This window comes from Pipistrellus hanaki (assembly GCF_964339955.1).
Source record: "Pipistrellus hanaki genome assembly, chromosome: 5".
Lineage (NCBI taxonomy): Eukaryota > Metazoa > Chordata > Mammalia > Chiroptera > Vespertilionidae > Pipistrellus > Pipistrellus hanaki.
In genome coordinates, this window is record NC_140507.1 from 59,262,310 (window position 1) to 59,288,773 (window position 26,464).

General features: G+C 35.8%; 1 protein-coding gene across 1 annotated transcript in view; it reads right to left on the minus strand.

The window, feature by feature from the left end:
* Positions 1-647: 647 nt before the first annotated feature.
* GLRB (glycine receptor beta) overlaps positions 648-26,464 on the minus strand; it is a 54,448-nt gene continuing 28,631 nt past the window's right edge. Inside the window, exons 5-10 of the mRNA XM_084884337.1 lie at positions 18,416-18,645; positions 18,226-18,308; positions 16,543-16,683; positions 11,074-11,226; positions 8,397-8,689; positions 648-2,247 (exon numbers count right to left, since the gene is read on the minus strand). Of these exons, the coding sequence (XP_084740463.1) occupies positions 1,951-2,247; positions 8,397-8,689; positions 11,074-11,226; positions 16,543-16,683; positions 18,226-18,308; positions 18,416-18,645 (1,197 nt within the window). The 3' untranslated portion in view covers positions 648-1,950. The remainder of the gene's footprint in view (positions 2,248-8,396; positions 8,690-11,073; positions 11,227-16,542; positions 16,684-18,225; positions 18,309-18,415; positions 18,646-26,464) is intronic.

Here is a 26,464-nt window from a genome sequence, read left to right on the forward strand (position 1 = left end):
TGAAGTCAGATTTAGCATCTTTTCTGACCACAATTGTATGAAACTAGAAATCAATCACAGGGGGGGGGGGGAAAACCTGAAAAAACACACAAAGGAGGATAAATAACATGTTACTAAGGAAGAAATCAAAAGTTACTTTGCAATAAATGAAGATGAGAACACAACCCCAAATGGGTGGGACAGAGTAAAAGCAGACTAAGAGGGAAATTCATAGCACTACAGGCCTACCTCAAAAAACAAGAAAAATCTCAAACTTCACGTTTAAAGAAATTAGCAAAAGAACAACAAACAAAGCCCAAGGTGAGTAGAAGAAAGGACATAATAAAGTTCAGAGAAGGAATACATGAAATAGACTAAAAACAACAACAATACAAATGACCAATGAAACCAAAACCTGGTTTTATGAAAAGATGCTGAACAAACCTTTGAAGCAGACTCATTAAGAACAAAAGAGAGAAGACACGAAAAAATGAAATCAGAAATGAAAGAGAAATAACAACGGACCCCAAAGAAATACACAGGTTTGTAAGGAAAACATTAGAAACAACTATTAAAGTCTTCAATAAAATAGCATTAAATAATATCACAATTTATATAAAAATACTTAAGTACATTTTATTATAGAATTGACCATACAAACAAAACTCTCCAAATAAATATATTTATTTGGCCTTATATATTTATGTTATGTGAATTACTGATCATTCTAATTTCAGCTTTGGAGAAATAAAGAGGTACTGTGATGTTACTAGGAAATAGGAGTCTTAGAGATTACAAAGTTCCTATTTTCAGGTTGGAACAAGATGACCTAAGCAAATCTAAGTAGTCTAGACTTTTAGCAAAAAAGGACATACAGAGAAGTCCTGCATAACATACATAAAGATATTTACCTAATCTTTAATTATTTGTGACAAATTTAAAAATAATATTTAAATAAATGCAAAAAATAAATGAATAAAAAAATTTAATTTTACTTAAAAATATGTAAACATTTCAATAAAATAAGTTAAAAGTCTTAAATAATTACGGGCTCCCCTCAACCCTGCTACCTCTACTCAAATTACTTCAGTAAAAGGGCATTTTCCTCTTGGTTTCTTAAATATGATATTAATCACATATCCTTTGCTATATACCAATTTAAATTAGATATCACTCTTTGTAAGGCACAATTATTGTGTATACTCTGTATCAGCAAACTGAAGTCTGTGAATTAAATACAATTTAATTTAATGTGGATTAAATACAATTTCTCTTATCAGAAATATTTAATCAATGTATCTATCCTTTATTTTTTATCTTATCAGAAGCCAGAATTCAGTATATTTACATAAATCCAGATATCCCTTTGCTTCAAAAACGATTACTGTGTTTCATTATCTGGCCTTTTGACAACACAGACACACTTTAAAATGAGCTGATTTTACAAATTAGTAAATTTCTAAACTTTATTTCTCCACAGAGCCCACATAAGTATAGCTGATATACCTCTACTTACAAAGTTTAAATAATATGTAATATAATTTTGCTTAATCTGTGATAAAACCATCAAAAATTATACAAGAATACGACGGCTTTCTCTGAAAGTTACAAGGAAGGAAATTTGAAATACTACATATCTTAGAATGGTGATCATAACAGGATTCAGCGTGCATGTCATTTTATCAGAATTATCTTAAGTATTTGCAATTTACACTAACTGCAGAGAATTATTTGAGTTTTATTTTATGTAGTATGCTTACCCTTCATTTATTCCTAAAGCAATATGTTTGCTATACATATATACATCATGTTCAGAGCACATGTAACAAGACCATGCTGCCATTCAAAATTAAGGTGCCACATTTGTTTTTGGTTTTTTTTAACAATCAAATGGCATCCAAATGCAATATATTTTCATAGATTGGCATTGATGAGTGAGGTTGGTCACAATGAAAAAATGGGAAGAATGTATCATAAATATACAGACCAATATATAACATTGAAGAACAAGAAGCAGAAAGGAAACAACGCTCTCGCATAAAGGTCAATTCTCTTTGCTGCCGTTGGAATAACGGGTTTGGCGGGGGGAGGCTTCTTGTTGCTTTTCGCCTGAGATTTCCCAAGTCCATTGTTCACTTCGATAGGTTTCCCATAGCAGTCATAATTGGACAATTCAAAATCTCTTGGTAAGCTTCCCACAATGCTGAAGTCATTAGATCTCAGGTCAGACTTAGAAGTACAAACTTTTTTGCATCTGTTCTCACCAACCTTGAAATAAAAATCAAGCAGAGAGTGTGTTTATACTTTTCTATTTATAAAACACATCTCTTCAAAAAGTTATTTTTAAAAATCAGATATAATAGACAACTGATTAAACCATCAGAGTGCCTGGACATTTAACTCTAAAATGTGGCCTGTATATCAAGGTTTAGGTCATGGAATGAACTTTGATGGGTTATTTTATGTTAAGGGATCAAGATGCAAATAAACCTTTATCTTAGGTGTTCCTAGGCTTCTGAGTTCTCAATTGAAAGACCAATGAATAAAAATCCAATATTTAATCACAACACAAACCATATTACTACAATATATGGATTACAGAAATCTTCCTTTACTTAAAGCGTTGAATTGCGGATACTATTTCCAAATAGGGTAGTTTATAAATGAAAAAGGTATTTATCATCCCAATGAGACAGATTGTTGTTTCTAAACCACACTCACAAATAAGAACTAAAAGATGGTCACCACTATCATGAACCACAGCTTTATTAGTGAAAGGAATTCCTAACTTGTTGGCTACAGTTAAATTAGTAAACCACACTCAGAGAACCTGAAGAAATTGTGCATATTTTAGCCAGATTGTATGCTACAGAGATTATTCTGTTCCAGACAGAAGACCACATTTAAAGGTCTAGGTTTCCAGGGCTGTTTGAGGAATGTGTAGGTCTCAGCATGTATCAGTGAGTTTTTGTAAGAGTACATAATTACCTTGACTGGAAGACAAATTGAGAACAGACTCTACATACCAAATCTTTGCATTATCCTCAAACTATCAAGGCAGTCTTCAAAATCTGGGACAAGATGGATATGCCACATTTTCTCCCTTTAGAATTCTCCACTCTAAAAGCTTTAGATGTATTAACTGTACTTTAGATCTGCTCATCAGAAAAAAGAAGATCTCTAGCTTTAGACTTAGAAAGCGTGACTTCTTACCAGTTATTTTTATTTTTCACAAAAAAAGGCCACATGTATTTACTATAGAAATGCATTTACTGTAAATCATATTTTATTTGTGGCTTTTGTATCTGTAAATAACTAAACAAGAAGCCAAATTTATGATATTAGGACTTGTCACACAAAAATACTTCAAATTGTTTTTATTTACATAAAATAAAATTTTAATTACTTTTATTTACATAAACATATTTACATAAACATTCTTAGATTATTCTAGCAATTTTACTGATGTTAGAATTTTATCTATATAGTTTATTCAAATGTAGGTATAGAATATTTATTCAGAAATATTATTTAAATATAGTAAACATGTCAGTCAGAGAGGAAAGCTTTCTTCAATATTAACATATAGTATAGAAAAGCACTCCAAAAAAAGCTTCAATTTGGTTATACTAAATTTTTAACTATTTATTTTTTTAAAACCTTTTCCAGAGATGTATTTGAAATCAGTGGGGTTGAGTGTGCGTGTGTGTGTGTGTGCTCACACACATGTGTTGGTGGAGAGAACCTCTATCTACTACAGAAGTAATTTTTACTGATATGACATACCTAAATAAGGTATAAGATTAAGTTTCCTACTGAGAAGTTCTCAGGTTCCTTAAATAGCTCATGATTCATTAACAAATTGGCTGATCTAATCTTGTCTAATCAGAGATTTTAAACAGACAACTTTCTTTTTTAATTACTCTCTACACATATGTATCATTTATATGTACATAAAAGTATAAAATAGTTTATAATATAAACACTATTTTAAACAATTATCACATGAAGAAGGGCTCAATAAAGTGCTTATAAATGAAACAGTAACCTTAGTTATTAACACATTCTTAAAAGTGATCTTGATTATATTAATCTCCAATTTATAATTTCTCATTATTTTCTCATATGGGTCTCACTTTCATATAACCTCGTCACTTCTCAAAATTACTGGTAGCAAAAATGAAATAGTATAATAATGAAACTAAAAAAATCCTATATAATAAAGAGGGAATATGCTAATTGACTGCCACACCCTCAAATATGGTGACAACTTAAGCCACAAGATGGTGGCACCAATCCCCTCAGCCCTGCTGGGGCAGTAGGTGTGCAGGATGGCTGGGCCCACCCCTAGCCGGGTCCAGCTGCTTGTGTGCCTGCTTCCAGAGTCCCCCGTCCTTTAAGCCCCCCGGCTTCCCAGGGCTGGCCGAGATGCAGGCAAGCCTTGGATGACATTTGCCCAGCTTTGCCAGGGCCACCCAAGGCTCAGGTAACCAGGGCCAGTTGAGGCTTGCACTACCAGCAGTGGCAGCAGCAGAGCTGTGATGGGGGCATTACGTTCTCCTGATTACTGGGTTACCACTTGCCCCTGAGGGCTCCTGGACTGTGAGAGGGGGCAGGCCAGGTTGAGGGATTCCCTTCTCAGTGCATGAATTTTTATGCACCAGGCCTCTAGTAAAAAATAATACAGATTTAAAACTACCTAATACTTCAAATTTTAACCTCTGATATTTTCCTTCTGATCCTTTTTCAGTCTGTGTCTATGCACATTTAATTTCAAATCACCTTTTAAGATGTTTCTTAAACAGAAGACTTAGGCATAATTTCAATGTGATAGATAATGCTATTTCCACAGAAGGTAAAAATATGCTCAAAATGAATAAACTCAATATTTTACACAAAATTTAAATCAACATTTAACTTTAAAAACACATCATTCCTATAAAGAAACAACTATTTTATTCATGCATGAACAGCAACTTTTATATACAATTTATTCAAATCCATATACATGAATATTTTTGTCTTTTATTCAAAATACCTTTGTTGTAAATAGCATATCCTAGGTATTAAGAACAAGATGATATTGACAAAAGTAGGTCCTTAACTGTACTTATTAAATAAAAAAGAAATATATGAGTGAACAAATTAGTAACCAAAATATTAGAACAGTCGAAGAAGTACAAAATTTAGGGAGGAAAAACTTAGACAATTATAAATGAACTACAGGCCTGGTACATGAAAATTCATGCCTTGGAGAGGGGTTGTCTCTCAGCCTGGCCTGCCCCCTCTCACAGTCTAGGAGCCCTCAGGAGCGGGAGGTGACCCAGCAATCAGGAGAAGGCAACACCACCATCACACCTCTCCTGTTGCCACTGCCAGCCCTGGGTGGCTGGGCGGCTACCATCTGAGGCTTTCCTGCACCTCAGGCCAGCCCTGGGCAGCTGGAGGGCTGAGGGGACTGTGGGACTCTGGAGGCAGGCATGCCTGCTGTCCCAGTGAGGCTGAGGGAACTGGATGCCGCCATCTTTGAGGTTGGGGCAGGCAATTAGCATATCCCATCCTTATTGGCTGTGGGTGCTGCCAGTTTTGAGGGTGTGACAGTCAATTAGCATATTCCCTCTTTATTGGCTATGGATGCCTCCATCTTTGCAATGGCTTGAGGGTCAATTAGCATATTCACTTTATTTGATAGGATTTAGGTATATTTTTGTATGTAGTCAAAATTATGAAATTATGAAAACTTCTTACTAAAAGCTAGGTTAAATTATCATTGATCTTTCTTACATTTTTTTATCATTATCTTTCTTAGCAAGAGCTTTATTAAAAAATCAGCATTAGCCCAGCTGGTGTGCCACAGTGCTGGAGCATCAAACTCTGAACCAGGAGATCACAATTTGATTCCTGTTCAGAGCACGTGCCCAGGTTACAGGCTTGGTCTCCAGTGGGGGGCATGCAGGAGGCATCCAATCAATGATTCTCTCTCATCATTGATGTTTCTATTTCTCTCCCCCTCTCCTTTCCTTTCTAAAATCAATTTTTAAAAATCAGCATTCAATGTTTTCTACAATCCAAATTTTGTTATGTTTCCATTAATTAATATTGTTATTCTGTCTAAAAATAAATGACATATCTGATTGAAATTACTCAGTAAAAGCTTATGTTCCGAAAGTAAAATGCAAAAGAGCAAATAGATTTTGAAACCAAAAACACTAAATAAAAAGGCAAAAATTGTTTAATTTCCTTTTTCATACTTTTTTTCATGTGTCAGTGTGTAACAATCTTACAAATTCATCACATACATTTACTGTAAGTTTGATGCTTGCATTAAAGCTAAGTTATTTTTGGACACACACTCTCATTTTGAAGCCTGTCTGATGATATAAACATTACATAGTTACAATATTAATTTTGGAAATTGCATTTTGGCCTGTAAGAAATAAGAGTAGTTTACATTTACATCTGGATATTAGAATTTCTGGTCAAGGCTTAAACTCTCTAAGCATCACACTCTACCACTTTTGTAGTAAAATGTCATAACAATTTTAGAATCCAGACAGGTCTGTTTCTACTAGCAACTAAAAACATAGAGGATTAAAATACAGAAGTTATTAAGCATATTGAACTTTTATTCATTAGGACATTATTTCATGCTTAAAAGCTGAATTTAAAATAATATAACTCAGTCTAATACTCTGGATCCTATTTATTCTTCATATTTATATTCATAAATAATCTTGATATGTTCTACAGTATTCTGAAAATCTGGTTCTCCTGTGCCTCCTTCCTTCAATACCCCACTTCATGGAACGCATTAAGATTCCAAGCTCATCTGCACATCGGTGTTCTGTGTTACTAGAGAATTTCTGCAGTTACAGAGGCCCCACCACAGACCACAGAATGGAGCTGATTGTGGCACTCCTGGAAGCCAAGCACCTGCTCTATAGGACATCTTTGCTTTCTATCTCCAGATCTCTTCACCGGGACCCAAGGTAGAGGGTGGGAAGATTAACTGGTTGGAAATATGAGGAAGTGGTAAGATTGGGAGATGAAAATGGGCAGGTAAGATATGTCAAAGACATGACTTCTTTTTTTAAAAATATGTTTTTACTGATTTTAAAGAGAGAAGAAAGGAGAGGGATAGAGAGATTGAAACATTGATGAGAGAGATACATGAGTCTGTTGCCGCATGTCCACAACCTGGGCATATGTCCTGACTGGAAATTGAACCAGTAGCCTCTGGATTCATGAATTGACACTGAACCACTGAGCGACACTAGCTGGGCAAAGACATTACTTCTTTAAGGCCATCATAGCTCTGCATTAATGAAAATGTTATTCTCCATGAAAATGATTAGGGTATTAAAGACTTATAAGGTCGGAGGAAATGTCCTCCAACTTGGCAACTAATAATTTGCAGAAGTCTTAGTTGTAGTCTCAGAAAGTGACTTCAATTACCGAACAAAAAGGGAAAATCTATAGGCAGCATCACATAAGAATTGTTTGCTTGCTTTTTGTACATAAAAATATGTATGTAACATACTTGTCTAACTTAGGGAAGTGGTCAGCAATCTGAGTAGTATGGGGCCAGCAAATAAAACAAGCAAATGTTTCAAGGTTTTAGGATGCAATGTACCAATAGTCTTTTGAGGAATTTTCCATGCTAAGCTCAGTGGAAGTCATCTACTTGTTTATTAAGTCTTCCCAACCAGAGGACATCAATTAGAGACACTTTGGGGACATTAGCCTAATCCATGAAGCAGCCTGTTGCTTCAGGATTTATCAAAGCTGAACCTATAAACATCAACCACTATTCCTAGACCTATGGTCAAGTACAAGATAACATGAAAGCGTTAAACCTGTCCGATTGTCCAGGCACTCACCTTAAGGCTGACAGATCTCAAACTATGTGCCTGTTTCCCTATGGGCCGGGCACCCAAAAAGTTAGCAGCCTACTTGTCATGTGCTGTGTGAAACTCTCTAAATTGATGGGAAACATGTAGGAGATTTAATCAAGAGCATAGCTCCCATAAATCTTCACTGTAACTAGAAGGTTGGTATTTCCCCAGGAGTCTTCTGGCCTTTCACTAAAGCTCACAAATGAGAAATGTTTGTAAGGAGGTCCGGAGTTCTGGCAAGACCTCCACATGGGATGGTGACCATCAAAGCAGAGAAACATCATTAAACTCAGTGGGAAGTCCACCAAAAATGTGATAAGGTGTTGGACTTTTCTCCTTAATGAGTATGCGGCCTACATGTTTTCCGAAAAGTATGTTGTGCTTAGTTTCTTTTCATCAATGAGGAAAAAAATGAGTGAATACCAATTCAATCAAACCTTTAGACCCACAGAACAGATTTCTCTCCTGGCACTAGAGAGCCATGGTGGAGGAAATCATCTGATTGAATAATTTCATTCTTACCTGCAAAGTGCTAATATGAACCGGAGTCCCTGTACCATTTACAGTATTCTTTTTAATGGCATTTCCACCTTTTCCTTCTGCTTGCTCAGCCTTAGCCATTCTGGCTTTTTCTGCTTCAACTCGTTTGGGGTTATTTAGCATCACCTGGACAACAGCATACTCCACGAGGGATGCAAACCCAAAGAGAAGACAAGCAATGAGCCATACATCAAGAGCCTTCACGTAGGAGACTTTGGGAAGTTCAGCAGCAAGGGTTGTGCACTCAGAGGCCAAACTGAGTACTGAAAAGATACCTACAGAAACAGAAGTGGGAATTAAAGTTGCTATTTAGCCCTGTGAAAAAAATGTCCTGCAACCATTACCCTTTGACTAAATCTCTGTCCAGAGACTCATGAACAATTCATCAGGTCCCTTTAAAGCACAAAGGGTAGAAGAAATAATACATACAGACTTTTTATGTCAGCATTACTAAATGTGGTTGGGGATGTTTATAAATACTCAGTACTTTAAACAAAAAAATAGAAATTTAAACCGAGATATAAAAACACATTTTGGAGCTGGTTTAAATATTAAAGCTATCTAAAACTCTTCTATAGTATCTCTGAGGAAGCTACAAAGCTTATTTCATTTCTTTAGCATTATTTTAGACAGTCATAGAGTTGAATTTGATCCCAAGAACAGCTAAATCAGAATAAAAATAGAACATATAAAGCAATTTTCTGATAAGGGTCACATTTTTTTTAAAAAAAATGTAATAAAAAAAGACAAAGTAGAGAACATTCCTGATTATTTTAGAGAAAACAAATGATTCCGGTTTTAAAGGAAAGGATGAAATTCTGTAATATGTAATATTAAAGTACCCTTGAGAGCCAGACATTTTCTTATATTTTATTTTTTCATTAATTTTATTGGGATGGCACTGGGCACTAAGATCACACATGTTTCAAGTGTATATTTCCATGATACATCATCTATAGTCTGCTTTGTATGCTCACTTCTCAAAGTGAAATCGTCTTCTGTCACCCTATACTTGGTCCTCTTTACCCTTTACTACTCCTCCCAGCCCCTTCCCTCTGGTAACCACCATACTGTTGTCTGTGCCTGTAAGTTTCAGTTTTATATCCCACATACGAGTAAAGTCATAGGGTTCTAGCTTTTTCTGACTTATTTTGTTGCCACAAGTGACAGTATATTATCTTTTCTTATGGCTGAGTAGTATTCCATAGTATATATGTACTGACATTTTGAGTTATACAGGGAAGGGCAAAAGTAGGCTTACAGTTGTTCATATGGAAAAAGACATGCAGGTTATGATTATTACAATAGCTTTGCTAACTCAAAAGAATGCCACAATGGCACACACACAAAAAAAACAACAACCTACTTTTGCTCACCCCTGTGTTACTGCATGAGAGTAAAATATTTCTAGTAAACCAAAAAATATTGACAATTTGGGGGGAATGCATAATGTTTTTGACAAGTCTAGTAATTTAAGTCTAGTTTTGGGTGCTTTATTCCCAGAACATTGTACTGCCTTGTTATTTCTTATCCTCTACAATAATTAATCTATCAATCATCATTGTCTTAATACTGATATGTGATCCTTAGAATAAAGTTTCCTACACGTTTGGTTATTAAGACATAGATTTGGTCTCTGTGGTTTTTATTAGATGTAAACCTCCAAATTTCTAATTCAGTCAAAGTTGTCATTTTCATTGCTTCTTTCCTGGTCTCCTTTTCAAAATCTATAATTCATTTAGTTATTCCCATAAATTGGAACAGAGAGATTTTCACAAGGCTTTTCTGATAGAAGAAAAAATAATGAAATTCTGCAACCCATCAGTCAGTTCATTGAGAAGTCAAATATATCACATTTTTACCTATGTGAACTCTAGGTAATATTCAGAACATGCACACATGCATGCACATACATATACACACAGTCATGAAAAGATTTAAAACTCTCCAAACAAACACGTTACGATGTCCTTATTTTGGAATTCATTCCCTTTACTCATTAGAAAGGCTCTTGATGATCTCCCCAAGCACAGTCCTTATAATCCCTATACTGACAGGATTTTCACCTCTGGCTAATGGTGCTTCCATGTCACAGAACATTAAAAATAATGAATTGGAGAGTATGGATAACCTGCCCTACTCTTTCTAGCCACTGCTGATGATATAGCACATACAAACTGACGTGTAGGAAAATGATTCTTAGTCATTTTTTTTTTTAAAGAAGTAGGATTTTAAATTCCTGATAAAGAGTATAGGAAAGATTTTCTTAAAAGTCATTTTTTCTAAGTTTGTCACTATTTGGTATTTTAGGCTTTAGCTATCAGTGAATATCACATATTAATAATTATTTTATGAAAGTCAAAGTAGGATAGATTTACTGTTGAAAATGGCCCAAGGATGGACACACACACACACACACACACACACACACACAAAAAAAAAAAAAAAAAAAAAAAAAACAACTTAGTTTAATTAGAGAGTGCCTAAATATTGAGAAAATCTAACTTAATGGCAGATTTTAAGGAGGTTAAAAAAAAAAAGAAAGAAAAAGCTTGCCATCAATTCCCAAACTAATTATCTCAAAATATTTGACTGTATAGTTAGTGCAATAAAGACATCACACATTCCTGACACAAGAGGGAAGCATGGAGCACTTTACCCAGTGGCACTCTGGCAGCACTGGCGTCCGGGTTGATCCAGAAGGAAAGCCAGGAGAGAACCACGATCAGCAGGGTCGGGGCATAGACGCCCATCATGTAAAACCCAACCTGTCTCCTCAGGGTGAAGATGACTTCCACACAGGTGTAGTACCCTTTCCGAAACAAACGTATTAAAAACATGAGGTTCTCACATCTGCTTCAGAAATCACGTAAGGTACCTACAAGTTATGTTACTTTTATTTGAGACAGTTTTACAAAGTCAAGTAGTGTGTGTGTGTGTGTGTGTGTGTGTGTGTGTGTGTGTGTGTGATGTGGTCTATAAGAATGACACTGTCCGGCCAGTTTCACCTGACCTTTCACAACTTCATTATTACATTGATAAACAGATACCAATGTGTGGCTCCACTTACATCACTGTCTTGGCTAGAAGCCTTTGTTCAGAGAATTTGCAATGGACTTAAACTTTTCACTTGCTCTCAGAGCAAATGACCTCAAGGAATCATCCAGGGAGCAGTAAACCAAATCAGGACAAGTCCAGAAGGAAACACTCCTGAACTACACGTGGTCAGTATAATTTTTCAGCCTCATGTATCACTTCTTATCTAGAAAGCATTGCAGTCTCCTACACTTATATGCATATTTAAGCCTTAAAAACTAAGAACGTATTGGAAATAAACATTAGCGAGAATAAGTGTTTTCATTTGATATAGATAAAATATTATAAAGTACAAGCATCTGTATAAAGTTCATTGGCAAATTCAATTTACTTTCTAATTCCTCTCAATTCTCCCTTCCTCCACTCCCTGCCCCTCAAACATTCTCTGACTGAGGGAAAGGACTTTATTTTCACAAGCTGAGACAAATGCAGACATTTCTTTACAACATAATTTTAGAGCTGCCATGACATCAACTAGTCCCCCAAATTTAATCACAAATTATGAGCAGCCTCATAATAACCATTGCTGACTTGAGACAGAAAATAAGTGACATAAATATTCTCCTAACACTGGAATATTTCCAGATGTTTGAGTTTAATTTTTAAATGTTCTAATCCTTTCAGTCTGCAATTTAAATGTGATATTTAATGCCTAAAGCACTAACGTGAACTAAAAATGTCATTTACCATTCAACAAAAGTAAGATTATGTACAAATACCAAGAAGTTAAAATATCTTCAGTTGTGTTCAGCCTAAACTGCACATTGTTATTTATAAATGTTGAAACAAATAAATTTGACAATGAGTAAATAAAATAATTATAGGAAAAGGACAATATTACTTTTTACTATTTTACATTTAAAAAGTAATATTGATCTTTTTTTCATGGTTATAAAGAATGTATATACTCCTGACACTAGAACAATCATTATATTTATTCATTAATGGTACTTATAACAAAATTTGTGATGATTAGAGCTAACATGTAAGAACAATAAATAGCTGATTTGGACTGAAGCAAATTCTAATTATGCCACATGTTTCCATATTATCAAAAAACAATAAATGCAGAATGTTGTTTTTTTTTTTAAATTTTAATTTCATGAAAACTAGACACAAGGTTTAAAAGATACAAAAGGCAAACCAATAAAAAAAAAAAAAATCCTTCCCTTTTCTATTTCCAGCCAACTCATCTTAACTTCCTGCCTAGACAAACAAGAACATATGTTTCTAACTAACAATCATGTGCACATTTTCCAAAACTTAATCTTCATAAACCCAATATGCAATGGTTAAGAGCTCACAGTATTTCCCACAAGTGGTTCAGAAGTACCTGGGCTTTTAATGTATCACTTAATTTTATATTCGTCTAGTATGTGAGAAATAGGGAATGACACAATATGCTTAAGTACTTTTAGGTAGCCCAAGTAGTCACAAATATGATAATTTACTATAGAGTTCACTTTTAAAACAAATTTTTGCATTCCATCCCACCATGTGTAGTTAAGTGACAGCCCAAACAACATGAGTCTGTACTCTAACGCTGGTTCCCACCACGTTCCCTTAGGAAGGCAACTCTGGGGTAGCTTCCCAAGATCTGGACGCATTTGGCAAATACAGGCTTGGATATTATCGCGATTTGCTCCATAAACTTTTATGAGAAACATTTCTTGACCTTTTTTGATCTCTTCCTGGTACTGTTACATTTATGAGAGGCAGGTGGGCAGCTAATTGATATAAATGTTCATTGGCAAATTCAATTTACTTTCTATTTCCTGTGGGATTTCACTTCATTATTGTTCACTCTGGCTTCCAATTTAAGTATTTTTGTATACTTGCTTTCCCACATACTTCTCCACCTTTGCAATTTCTACAATTATTAAAAATTTTTAACCAATTAGAGCCAATTCATTATTTCTGATGTTTCTGTACACATTAAAGAAAATATAGGCCATTATTTTATATATGTTGTTCTCTATATCTTTTCACTACTTGATTGAACATTCCATATGTTTTGAATGTTCTATTTTTCTAAATATATTTCTAAATGTTATGCAAAGATTAATTTATGATTTACTTGTATTCATATGATTCATATAAATGCTGATAAAGCATGTTTACTGAAACACAGTGCCAAATATTTTCATATGAACCTTAAGTTCTTTTTGTTATTTTTTCTGTAACTAATGAAATAACAGGGACTTATTTATGATAACAAAAATTATACAAAATGCTTTACTTATCATAAGTCTTGAGTAATTCCTCAAGTATTCTCTACCACAGCACACCTTTTCATTTACTTCTCAGAACTAAAATAAACTATATCTGTTTATTTATGTACCATATTAGAGTATGAATCTATAAAAGAATATCATTCTCTCTTTTATTCACTGTTGAATCCCCAAATGGGGACATTTAAATGAAGGGATTAAAGGTAAAAAAAAAAAAAATTAAAATTAAAAGCCCCATAGTTTCAATGCTGCTCCATAATTTTATGCTATTACATAAAATTAGAAATAAGATTACTAGTTTTATTTTCACCTCTAGATGAATTTTAAAGCTTTGATAAACATATTACTTTTCCCCCCAAAACAATAGACTTAATGTTAAGCATATAATCTGGATGTGGGTAAATCTTTTCAAAGTCCAATAGGACTGACTCCACAGGGTGTGTAGTGATGTCAGACTCACTATCCCAGGACATCATTTAGTAGCAGAAGACTTTGGGCAGTGTCTTTGCTTCATTATCCTAATGTGTGAACAGGGAGAATAAAAGTAATGAACTCAGAGCTTTGTTGTGAGGATTAAGTCATAGAATTCCTACAAATCAGTTAGAATAAAGCCCAAAATAGAGCCAGAACTCAAAAAATCACCTGCTGAATATGTGTTTTCACAACCATCTCAAATGATTTTTCTTGACTTCCAAGTTTGATTGTTTTTTAATTATAATTACTAGGTGAGTTGTAAAAATCCCTAAAAACTGTAGTCAGTCTCCTCAATTATAATGGGGAGTATAGAGAAAAGGAATACTATACTATATGCTTAGGCTATGGCTGATCCTGATTTTCCTGGTGACATTCAGTCACTCTACATCTAAGTTATTTTATTTCAGTGTCAATCTGGTTCCTTCCATATTTAAAATTCTATGTGTCTATGATTTGTTCATGGAGTACTTACAAGACCACTTTTCTAAGAGGTCAGTTTTGCCTTTCAAAAAAACTCGGTAATTACTTTTTATTATCCAAGTATAGTTGACAGTCAATATTGTTTTGGTTTCAGGTGTATAACATAATGACCCCACATTTATAAAGTTTATGAAGTGATCACCATGATAAGTCTAGTAACCATTTGTCATAGTACAAAGTTATAATCCTAGAGGCCCGATGCACAAAATTTCTGCAAGTGGCTCGGCCCCTGCCTCTGCAGCAGCTGCCTCTGCCTTTCCCCACCACTGCAGCTTCGTTGGAAAGGTCATCCAGAAGGACATCTAGTCTAATTAGCATATTACACTTTTATTATTATAGATTGCTGAATATATTCCCTAGGCTATCCATTACATCCTCCTGACCTGCTGGCTTTATAGTTGTAATAAGTTTGCACCTCTTATTCCCCTTTACCTTTTCACCTCTGCCATCATTCCCCTCCCCTCTGGCAGTGTTATGAATGCAACACTAACCAATTTGTAGACAAAGTTAGTTTAGCATCTGTTATTGACCTTTAAATAAAGTAACGGGTTATATAACATTTCTATGTAAATAAATAATGTAAAATATATGTAAATAGTCCCCAAAGACTATTTAATACTCGATTATTAAATTAAAAAATATATAACATTTATATAAAAATTGACTACACACCATTTATATGTAAATAGTTCCTAAAGACTGTTCATTTAGTTGAAGACCAACAACAACAGATGTTTAAATTAACTTTACCTCTGAGTTGTCTAGTGTTGTCTAGTGTTGCATTTATTACAATACTCTTAATATGCAAATGTTCACTCCACCTTTTATTTTAATATCAACAGAAATATTTTAAATTATATTTTATTCTTGATTATGTCATGATGGCAACACTTTAGCTCAAACATTTGATATTGCTGAATTCTATATATTACACTATACATTGTTATTTTTGAAGAGTCGACATAGATGTTTCCATAAATGTAAACTCTATGTCTATCCCTGAATATCTTTGTCTTGATTTACTTCCTAAAATGTAATTAGAATTGTGTGGTATTTACAAGTCAAACTGATGATTAGTATTAATGTAATGATAAAAATTCAATCACTTTTTATTTATATTGCTGGTTAAAATAACACTATATTTAATATATAAAATCACTCAGTAACATATAACTATCAATAGAGACTCAAAGGTTAAGAATAATCATATTGTAAAGGATTGAGTAGTGATTATTGTATTTTTATTTCTGTAAAAGCTTGAAGTAATTAGTGAATGAGGTTAATTTGTTGTGCTTTTCATAATTGGCTATTCCATAACCTAGGTCAAATATATTAAACATACAAAAATATTGACTTATGTCCAATTACTTCACACACTTATTTCTTCTTGCACAGTATGAAGATTAATGCTTTTTACAACTAATAATATTGGTCAACCACTACCTAAAAATTGATCACAGACAATAAATGAGTATAAATGAATTATGTTGCTCCTATCCACTGTGTTTGGCTCCAAATTGAATCTTGCCAGAAGTAGAATTTCTTCATAATATCTAAGAAAGCCACTACCTGGCTAAGTTCATATTACTAAAATAAAAAATTGAAAACCTCTTCCTACCCAGAATTATATTAAAAAAGGCAAAATTCTCCAGTAATAAAAATGTTTTTAAAAACTTTAGTGAATTCAATTTTATGAGAGATTTAAATTCAATAATTTAAAGATATACTACTTATAAATATTTAACTTACTTTAAACTAGTTTTCTTCTATTTTGTCCTTAGCATATATTAATAATAAAATCTTTGAAATAGAATTTAGTTTTGTTTAACTGAAATATCATTACTTACCAGTGCCTTTATAGTATTTTGTACAGTTACCATATTCAATATCTTCCTTTTTAATATCAAATTGAGGCAAGGCAATTTTTTCTAACTGAACAGGATCCCCTGACTGCCAGATAAATCGTAAATCATCAGTTGTGTAACCAACTATAAACAAAAATAAATAAAATTATTAGTTTAAAATGCAATTATTAATGCTTTCTTAGTATTTTAATAATTCAAATATTCACACCAAAATGATAAGAGACATAAAATTGTTATTAAAATTAAGTAGTATCTATAGCCACTGATAAAAATATTAACACAAAAGTTAAAGATAGTTGTCTTAAAGAAAGAACATGTTAAAATAATTAGCATATTATAAATAAAATCCTAGGGTCATGTACATTATTTGAGGATTCTGCAATGTCATCAATAAGAAAAAGTGATAAATAAGTGGTACTGGCTTTCAAATCATGTAATATAGTGCCTGGGAAATTTAAAATAAATATAAGCACCAAAATCTTTTAAAGAAAATTTTTAAGAAGTAACTACAAATTTCCCTAAAGGGGTTGCATTGCCACAGGAGAGCAATAAAAAACAATCCCATCTCTTCACCCCCCCAACCCCCCACCCTGCAACCGGCCCAGTGTCCATCATTATGACATTCTGAAGCACACATTCTGGGCTTAAGTAATGTGGCTACTACTTAGGGATTTATCACATGGGCTTTTACAGCATATAATAACCTACAGTTCAACTCTAAAGTGCATATATTTTTAAAGCAATATTTTATTTCGTCTGATAATATAGTAGAATGGAATATGAATACATAGTTGAATTTTTAAATGAAAATACACAAACACACATATGTATGATATATACACCAACATGGGCACATATACACTAACATCTGAAAAATCTTATTTTATACTTAGAAAGCAATAAATATTCAAATTTAAGATCCAGATTTAGTAACTTAAAAAAAACCTAAACAGCTAATAATCGTTAATTTTAAAACATATCATTCAACAAGATATGCTTGCATACAAGGTTATTATTGTTTATTCTCCATAGAAATAGGTTATGGTAAACAACTAATCAGGTTAAAGATCCCTTCTATTAGTGTTAGTATTTTGAGTTTTATTTTCAAAAGTTAAGCACTTTGGCAAATTAATATTTTTAGAAGTAACCATTTCAATTAGTGCACCTATTTCATGTTTTATGCTATGAAATATATCTGATCATAGAAACATAGAAAATCCAATTTTGTAAAAAAATAATGTTTATACACCTATAGAAAAAATGAATGTTTGGTAGGATATAAATAATATTTTTTAATGTTTTTCAAATTTTCTGCTCTAAAAATGTGGTTTTAACATCAGAAAATTATTAGGACAGCATTTTCTCCATGACCATGCTTACCTTACTAATTCAAATGAAGATGGCAATTAGAACAAGTTAGAAGTGAACATCTACATCAATTTAACTGTAATACAAAATTAGTGTGGTACCAAAAGGATTTGTTTTAGTACAAGTTAATATAGTAAAAGACTAACGATAATCTCCTTAAATAAATTATCCTAATGACTATTTGTAATCAAAAGCCTTAGTTTTTACCATTGCCATCTAAGATATTAGTAGGATGCATTGCTTAGAGATTTTAAATATTTTTATTCCTATAGTCATTTAGGGTTTCATTCTACATACAGCTCTCAAGTTGCATTTTGCAGCGTTGTGTATCCATGGGGAACAAGGTCAAGTCCAACGGGCATGAAAGAGTAATAGATAACCTGAAAGTAGAAACAGAGGTCATAGAAGTCATTTAGCATATTTCTACCTGATACGCTGATTTTAAAAAGAAAATATACATGTACGAAGATGAAAGATCAAAGAGTACCTCATGCTGACAAGGACATCTCCATCCCGAAAAATAAAGAGGAGGATATTCTCCTGGGTTACATCATGAAAATTGGCACTTTTTTCATTGGCAAAAAACAAATCAGGTTTCCACAGACACTTGTACATGGTGGGATCCACTGTCAGGGCATCGGAGCCCCGGAAATCGCTGGGGAGCTTCAGCCTTGGATCGTTCCATTTTTGTCTCAGGAAAATATTAACTCTATAGTCCTAGGGGGAGAAAAAAAATGTGCGCAGGAGTGTGTTTATTGCCAATTTTAAGAATACATTCAGTGCCGGATTTAAAAAGGCTTCAATGGTCAGCAGCAGAAATATTTTTCTCTCCTAACATTAACCAGGATTAAAACAGCTCAGTCACTAAATGCAAAGAGCTCCATCAGCAGTACAAAAAGACCCTTGTGTCTATTTAATTACTCTCTACAGACATTTCCGCAGCACTTGCTAGCTCAAACGTCAGAATATAACTTTACCAATAATTGCTTTACCTTTATATAAATACAAAATAGCAGTTGGTTAGGAATTGCTATCATAAAAGCATGGGAACTGCTAAACATAACCATTATGATTCCCCAAAACCGTAATAAAATTTAGTTAATAATAGACAAGAAGCCAAAGGAAAATATTTCTACTTGTCTTTTACTAAGTACTAGTAGAAAACTATAAAAATAATATATGTATATGACTATATACATTATAAAACACATTATATATGTTTGTCAGAAGGAAAAGGAAAAACTATCAGACATGTAAATGATTACACAGAGAAAATGAGATAATCAAATAAGATCTGGATTATGCAAAACAGATAAAAGCACATGCAAAATATTATGTTATATTCAATTATGGTAGAAACTGTTTTCAAATCTACTAAGTAATAGCTAATTAGACTTTAGGGTTTTTGTGTTTTTTTGTGTTTTGTTTTTTTTGTGTGTGTGTGTGTGTGTTTTGTTTATTTGTTTGTTTGGCCCATCTCCAAATGCTTTAATTTTAAAACTATGTAAAAATTGAATTATATAAAAAAATTGAATTATATCAAGACACATAGATTTTAAGAATATGTAAACTTAGGAACTATTTAATAACTTAATACATTATATATAGGATTTTGGCACAAATTGGGTTGTTAGTATATACAGTCAAACTCAGCATTGAGGCATCAAACTCAGGTCTTTTGATTTTAACTTTTATATATTTTTAAAAAATACATTTTATTTCATTTTGAAGCAATAGAAAGGGAGAGGGAGAGAGAAAGAAACACTGATGTGAGAGAGAAACAATGACTGGTTGCCTCATGCAAACACCCCGACCAGGGAACAACCAGAAACCTGGTTATGTGCTCTGACCAGGAATCCATTCGGCAACCCTTCGGTAATGGGACAACACTCAACCAACTGAGTCCACACTAGACAGGGCATGATTTTAATTTTATATAGTGAACTCAGAATGTCTACAAAAATGTTCTAGGTATAGATTGTATTGGGCTTCATCTTTCTTACTGGTATTTTAAATAACTCAAAATTCATAAAATACTATTCTATCTACCCATAGCCTTTAACATAATAAAAATGAATTAGGTCTTAAACTTCAAATCTAAATAATTAAATAGAAAGAGATGATAGTTTATCTTATCCTATATAATAAAGAGGTAATATGAAAAATTAATGCTCATGCCATCACAAGATGGCTGTCTACCACCAGGTTGGCAGGGGGTTTACTGAGGGATAACCAAATGATTGAACAAGCAGGCTGCATGGGGCAATCAGGCTGGCAGGAGGGTTAGTGAGGGATGACCAAATGACTCTACAAGCAGGCTGTGTGGGATGACCAGGCCTGCAGGGGGGCCATGAGGGGCAACCAGGCCAGCAGGGGGAGCATTTGGGGGTGACCAGGCCAGCAGCAGGGGAAGTTGGGGGTGACCAGGCTGTCGGGAGTGGGGGCAGTAAGTAGTGACCAGGCTGACAGAGGGCAATTAGGGGTGACCAGGCCCCTGAGGGTGGGAAAGTGCAGTTGGGGGTGACCAGGCCAGTGGGGGGGGGGCATTTGAGGGCAATTAGGCTGGCAACCAGGCTAATGGGGGGGGCAGTTAGGGACACTTTAGGCTGGTGGGGGGACAGTTCGGGGTGACCAGGCCAGCAGCAGGGGGCAGTTAGGTGACCAAGCTGGCAGGGGTGGGGGGCAGTTAGTGGCAGTCAGGCCTGCATGCAGAGGCAGTGAGGGGTGATCAGGCAAGTGTGTGTTGGGGGGGGAAATTAGGGGTGAACAAGCAGTCAAGTAGGTGAGTGATTAGGAGCCAGTGGTTCCTGATTGTGATAGGGATGTCTGACTGCCAGTTGGAGATTGGGCCTAAACTGGCAGTCGGATATCTCCCAAAGGGTCCCAGATTGGAGAGGGTGCAAGCTTGACTGAGGGGACCCTTCCTTGTACACCAGGCCTCTAGAATTAAATAAGACCTAATGTATTTTCATCTATGGAAAAGTATATAACATACATACACACATTTTATAAATGTATAACATAAAATTAAGCATAAGCAATAAGTAATAACTCTAGAAAAGCTTGGAAAATTTACTTTCTCATATGATCTTTGGACAGTGTATAGTAATTAGAGAGAGTAAAGCACATAATAACAGCAAACATTTACCAAATTATAGATAGTGAAGTAATATTTAATTTGCCTACATTTTACAGCTACCCTAAACTTGATATTTATCAAAACTTCAACATATGAATTGATTTTAAAAAGTCATAAGTAGATGGTTTTGGAATGCCAAAGTCAAATACATTAAGAATTATATAAACTAACACTGAACATATCTGCACCACTGGCGGGGGGGTGGGGGGGTGTGGGGAGAAGAGGGAGTAATATTTTCCAGTTAAATGAACATGGAATCAAAGAGAGAGATTAAAAACAAACAAAAACAAACCCTAAAACCCTAGAAAATGGAAACCTCCCATGCAGATACATGAATCCCCCCCAAAAAATATACAAATATTTTAATATTCATAATGGATCTTAAGTGATTACTTCAGATCTGACTTGGATTGTGACAACTACAGAAATTAACTCAAATATGTCCAAGACAAAGGCTTATCTCCCCCACATAGTAAGCCTTCCAGCAGACATGATGGTGCTTCCTAATAAATGTTTCTATCCATGTCATGTAAACATGTATGGCCTACCACTTGTGAAGACTCATTAGATTCAATCATTTATACTAATAAAAAGGTAATATGCTAATTAGAGTGGGCCGATGGGACATATTCCAGACGTCTGACTTCCTTCCAGACAAAGCCATGGTGGCAGGGGCTGAGGCAGAGGCAGTTAGGGGCGATCAGGCTGGTGGGGGAGCAAGTAGTTAGGGATGAGATCAGGCCAGTGCAGGAGAGCAAGCAGTTAGGGGGTGATCAAAATGGCAGGCAGAGACAGTGAGGGGCAATTAGGTAGGCAAGCAGAGGCGGTTAGGGGCGATCAGGCAAGCAGGCAGGTGAGTGGTTAGGAGCCAGCAATCCCACAGGGATCAGGCCTAAACTGACAGTCAGACATCCCCCCAAGGGGTCCTGGATTGGACTAGGCTGAGGGACCCTCACCTCGAGCAGTGAGCTTCTAGTCTATATATATAAAAGCCTAAGTGACTGAACAATCTAATGACCTGTCAACTAGTCACTATGACATGCACTGACCACCAGGTGGCAGTCACTCAATGCAGGAGCTGCCCCCTGTTGGTCAGGGAGCTCCCACAGCAGGAACGCTGCTCAGCTGACCAATGGGTGCCAGTCTTCAATCTCATGTCTGGCGAGCACAGCTGCAGCAACGTGAGCCTTTTCTGTCTCTGAGGCAGTGATACCGAGTGGCAGGCTCAGTGGGGCTGGGATGAGCCAGAGTGGCACCTGGCCAGGGCTCAGACTCCTCCCCAGCTGCCTGTCACTTTGCCCACTATTACATCATTCAGGCCGAAACCGGCATTCAACATCCCCTGAGGGGTCCCAGATTGGGAGAGGGTGCAGACCAGGCTGAGGGACCCCACTGGTGCATGAATTCGTGCACTGGGCCTCTAGTTTTCTTATAAAATACCAAATATGTTGCCTCAATAAATGCACATGGCTGGTGCCCACTTGACATTATTTTGAGCACTCAACAGTAGTCAATTTCAAATTATTTGCTAAGAATAATTTGTGATGATTTGTCAAAATGATTGGTATTCTAAAAGTATATACACTAAAAAGTATTTTTATCATCCTCTCTAAGTACCTGGTCTTATTAAGGAAAATCATCAAAATTACATCTTTAAACTATAATATTTAAAATATGCATTCACAATATTCTGATAACTTGTTATCAAGAGTCAGTATAAAAAACGGATGAGCCCAGTTGGTGTGGCTCAGCGGTTGAGCATCGACCTATAAACCAGGAGGTCAAGGTTCAATTACTGGTCAAGGTACATGCTTGGGTTACGGGCTTAATTCCAGGTGCCAGGCCTGCAGAAAGTATTATAGCTGATCAATGATTCTCTCTCATCATTGACATTTCTATCTCTTTCTCCCTCTCCTTTCTTCTCTGAGATCAATAAAAATATATATTAAGAAAATAAGAAAATAACTACATGAGGTTGCCCATGTATTTTTTTTTATAAGCTTATTATTAAAGCCATGGCCCTTATTTTGGTCAATGCCCATTATATGAAAATACTCAAGATGAATTCTTTTTTATTTAAGTTCTAATTTGTTTATATGTATATTACTACAATACCATTTTATAGGTATTCACCATTATTAGGCATATTTGGCCTAAGTGCTTTACAAAAATATAACTATTTTTCAATTTATACTATGAAAAGGCTCTCCTGATATTCCTATATGCTTTTTAGTATCTTATCATGTTTTCATTTCTGTCAAGCAGCTAGGGAACTGAAAGCTAAATCCTATAGCCAACTGGATTAATTTATCTCTCAGATCCTAGTGTGACTATAATTGTATGATTCATGCACATTTAGAACTATTTCTTTGTAGATTTTGTTATTTTCAAACACCACAAATCATTTCCAAAAAATTGGGATGGATTGAAAATTAATAAAATGACAGGTGAGAGAGCATTAGTTGTAACAAATTTACCACACTGGTGTGGATTTTGATGTGGGGGAGACTGTGCATGTGTAGTAGCAGGGTATATATGAGAATTCTGTGCTTTCTGCTCAATTTTTTTCTGCTGTATACCCCAAACTGCTTTAAAAATGAGATCTACTGTTAAAAAGTGAATGCAAAATATGCTATGAACAAAGTGAAAGGCAATAAACACAAAGTTAAGAAAAAATTATTTAAAACATTGTAGATAAGGCTAGAAGATCACTATTGCCCTTCCAGTCCTACTAAAATACTTTCCAACAAGCCCACCTAAGAGCTAAATGGTTTTCCAGGAAAATGTAACGTTCTTTGAACTGTCATTTTCTTTTATTAGGGCCTAGACTCTGTAAAGTTATATAACTTATAGAAGATTGATAAATCACAAATTATGCAAATGATTTCTGTCAGGTCTAAGGGTAATCCCAAAAATTATGCATTTATTGCCCTGTGGAACATTAAGTCTGCATCAGATTTAGGAATCTAATTTCAGCATTCTTTCTTTTAATGTAGTCTCCTGAATCCTCCATTAAATCAGCTTTAGTGTTATGCTGGTTCCCTCATTAATGAGTTATATAAATCAATGACATACCCTACTATATTTGTTAATAACTTTTAAAAGAATTATATTTTATCCTCAAAAAGTTGAATATAAAATAACCATATGATCCAGCAATTCCATTTCTAGGTATATACCCAAATGAATTGAAAGCAGAGACTCCACGTGTACATTTATATTCATAGCCATAATATTGTGAAATAGGTCGAAACAACCCAAGTATCCATTAACAGATAAGTGAATAATCAAGATGTATATATATATACACACACACAATGAAGTATTATCTATATACTAAAGGCCCAGTGCCCTAAATTCGTGCATGGGTAGGGTCCCTAGTGGCTGTTGGCTGCCAGCCTAGGCCTTCCTTCATTCCTCACCACCCCCTGGTGGTCAACACACATCATAGTAAGCGATCAAACTCCCAGTTGGTCAAACTCCCTAGGGGAAACTAAATATTAGGCTTAACTATATATATATATATATATATATATATATATATATATATATATATCCCTAATATATCCCTAATGTACAAATAGACCAAAAAAGGAACAACCAAAAAACTGAAAAATCTGTTGCTATGATGTGCGCTGACCACCAGGGGACAAGAATAGAACATGGTGGGTGACAGCAGCAGGTGGCAGAGTGTGGAAGATGGCGGGCATTGGCTGCAGCAGAATGATGGAGCAGGTGAGCAGGAGTGCTAGACCATGGTGGGGTGCCAGTCACTATCTATGGAGCGAGCCTCTGATGGTTACTGAAAATTCTTTGCTCCCGCAGTCCTGCTGTGTGTTTGCACCTGCTGTCGGCACTGGCCTTGCTCATACCCACTGCTGATGCAGGAGCTGCGTCTTGCATCCGATGCCGGCAGCCAGTGCTGGCCCCAATCATTTGGCACCCTCAGTGGCTGCTGGCCCTGATCACCCTTGAGTGCTTCTCTATCTGAGGGGCAACTGGGGCAGCAGCTGCCTTTTGCACCTGCTGATGGTGCCAACCCCGCTAGCAGCTGCTGCTTGCGATGGCCCCAATTGCTCCACGCCATCAGCAGTTGCAAGAGGGGCTGGCACCATTAGTGCATGGGAGCAGCAGTGGTAGGAGTGGGGCTACCAGCAGACAGGGGACCAGGTGCCACAGCAGAAGGGGCTGGTGTGGAGGATGGGTAGAGACCAACCCTGGTGCCCACTGCAACTCATAGCCCACAGTTCTTTTCAGGGTGCACAAATTAGTACACTGGGCCACTACTATAGATATAAAAGGCTAATATGCTAAGTTTCCCTCTGCCCACCCTATAAGCTTCTATGACTACCAGGGGGCAGATGCTCAACACAGGAGCTGCCATGATGCGCACAGAGAGATGGCACCACACACTTGACACCCACAAAGCAACACTCAGGTTCCCCTACGTGGGACACAGGCCCCGCCACCACCCTGAAGTGACACCCCTCCAAATCACAGCCAACAATGCTGAAATCCCATGATGCAAAATGAAGTCCACAGCCCAGCCAAGCCCAGAAATGGTCTCTGTGGGTGCTGGGTAATGATGTCACATAGCAACACCTACGCCTCTCTCTAGCAACAACTAGCCTCCCTGCAGTTTCTTCAGCCCAGGAACACAACCTGCTTTTTATAGCCAGGTTCAAATATTTTACACTTTAACCAAATGTCTGTGAAGCATTTTCCCATGCCTCATTTCACTGTATCCTTACAGAAGCCCTGAGTAGGTAGATAAGAAACTCGTTGGAATTCTATTTTATTTTCATAAGCCAGAAAATGGAGATTTAGAAATCTTAGATTTTTTTTGGGGGGGGGGAGAGACCAGGCTGGCAGGGGAGGGCAGTTAGGGGCAATCGCGCTGGCAGAGGAGCAGTTAGGCATCAATCAGGCTGGCAGGGGAGTGGTTAGGGGGTGATCAGGCTGGCAGGCAGAAGCAGTTAGGGGCAATCAAGGCAAGGCAGGCAAGCAGTTGGTAGCCAGCAGTCCTGGATTGTGAGAGGGATCCCAGATTGGAGAGAGTACAGGCTGGGCTGAGGGACACACCTCTCCCCCACCCCCTGATGCACAAATTTCCTGCACCAGCTCCTTAGTTAGTAATAATAACAACCCTGGGGAGGGCAAACATTTCCAGAGAAGGCTAGAAGACTGAGGAAATGAAGAAAAGCCTTGGAATGGGATTTGACCAAAGCAAAGAGGCAAAAGCTTTAAGATGGTCCACAGCAGAAAGTGTCATAGAAGCCCAAACACAATCAAACTGAATACTCTTTCTCCAAATGAATAATGGTTTTCCCAAAAACACTTGCACACTATTTGGTAGATTGGCATATAAAAAGTAATATGATAACCTGGCCAGTGTGG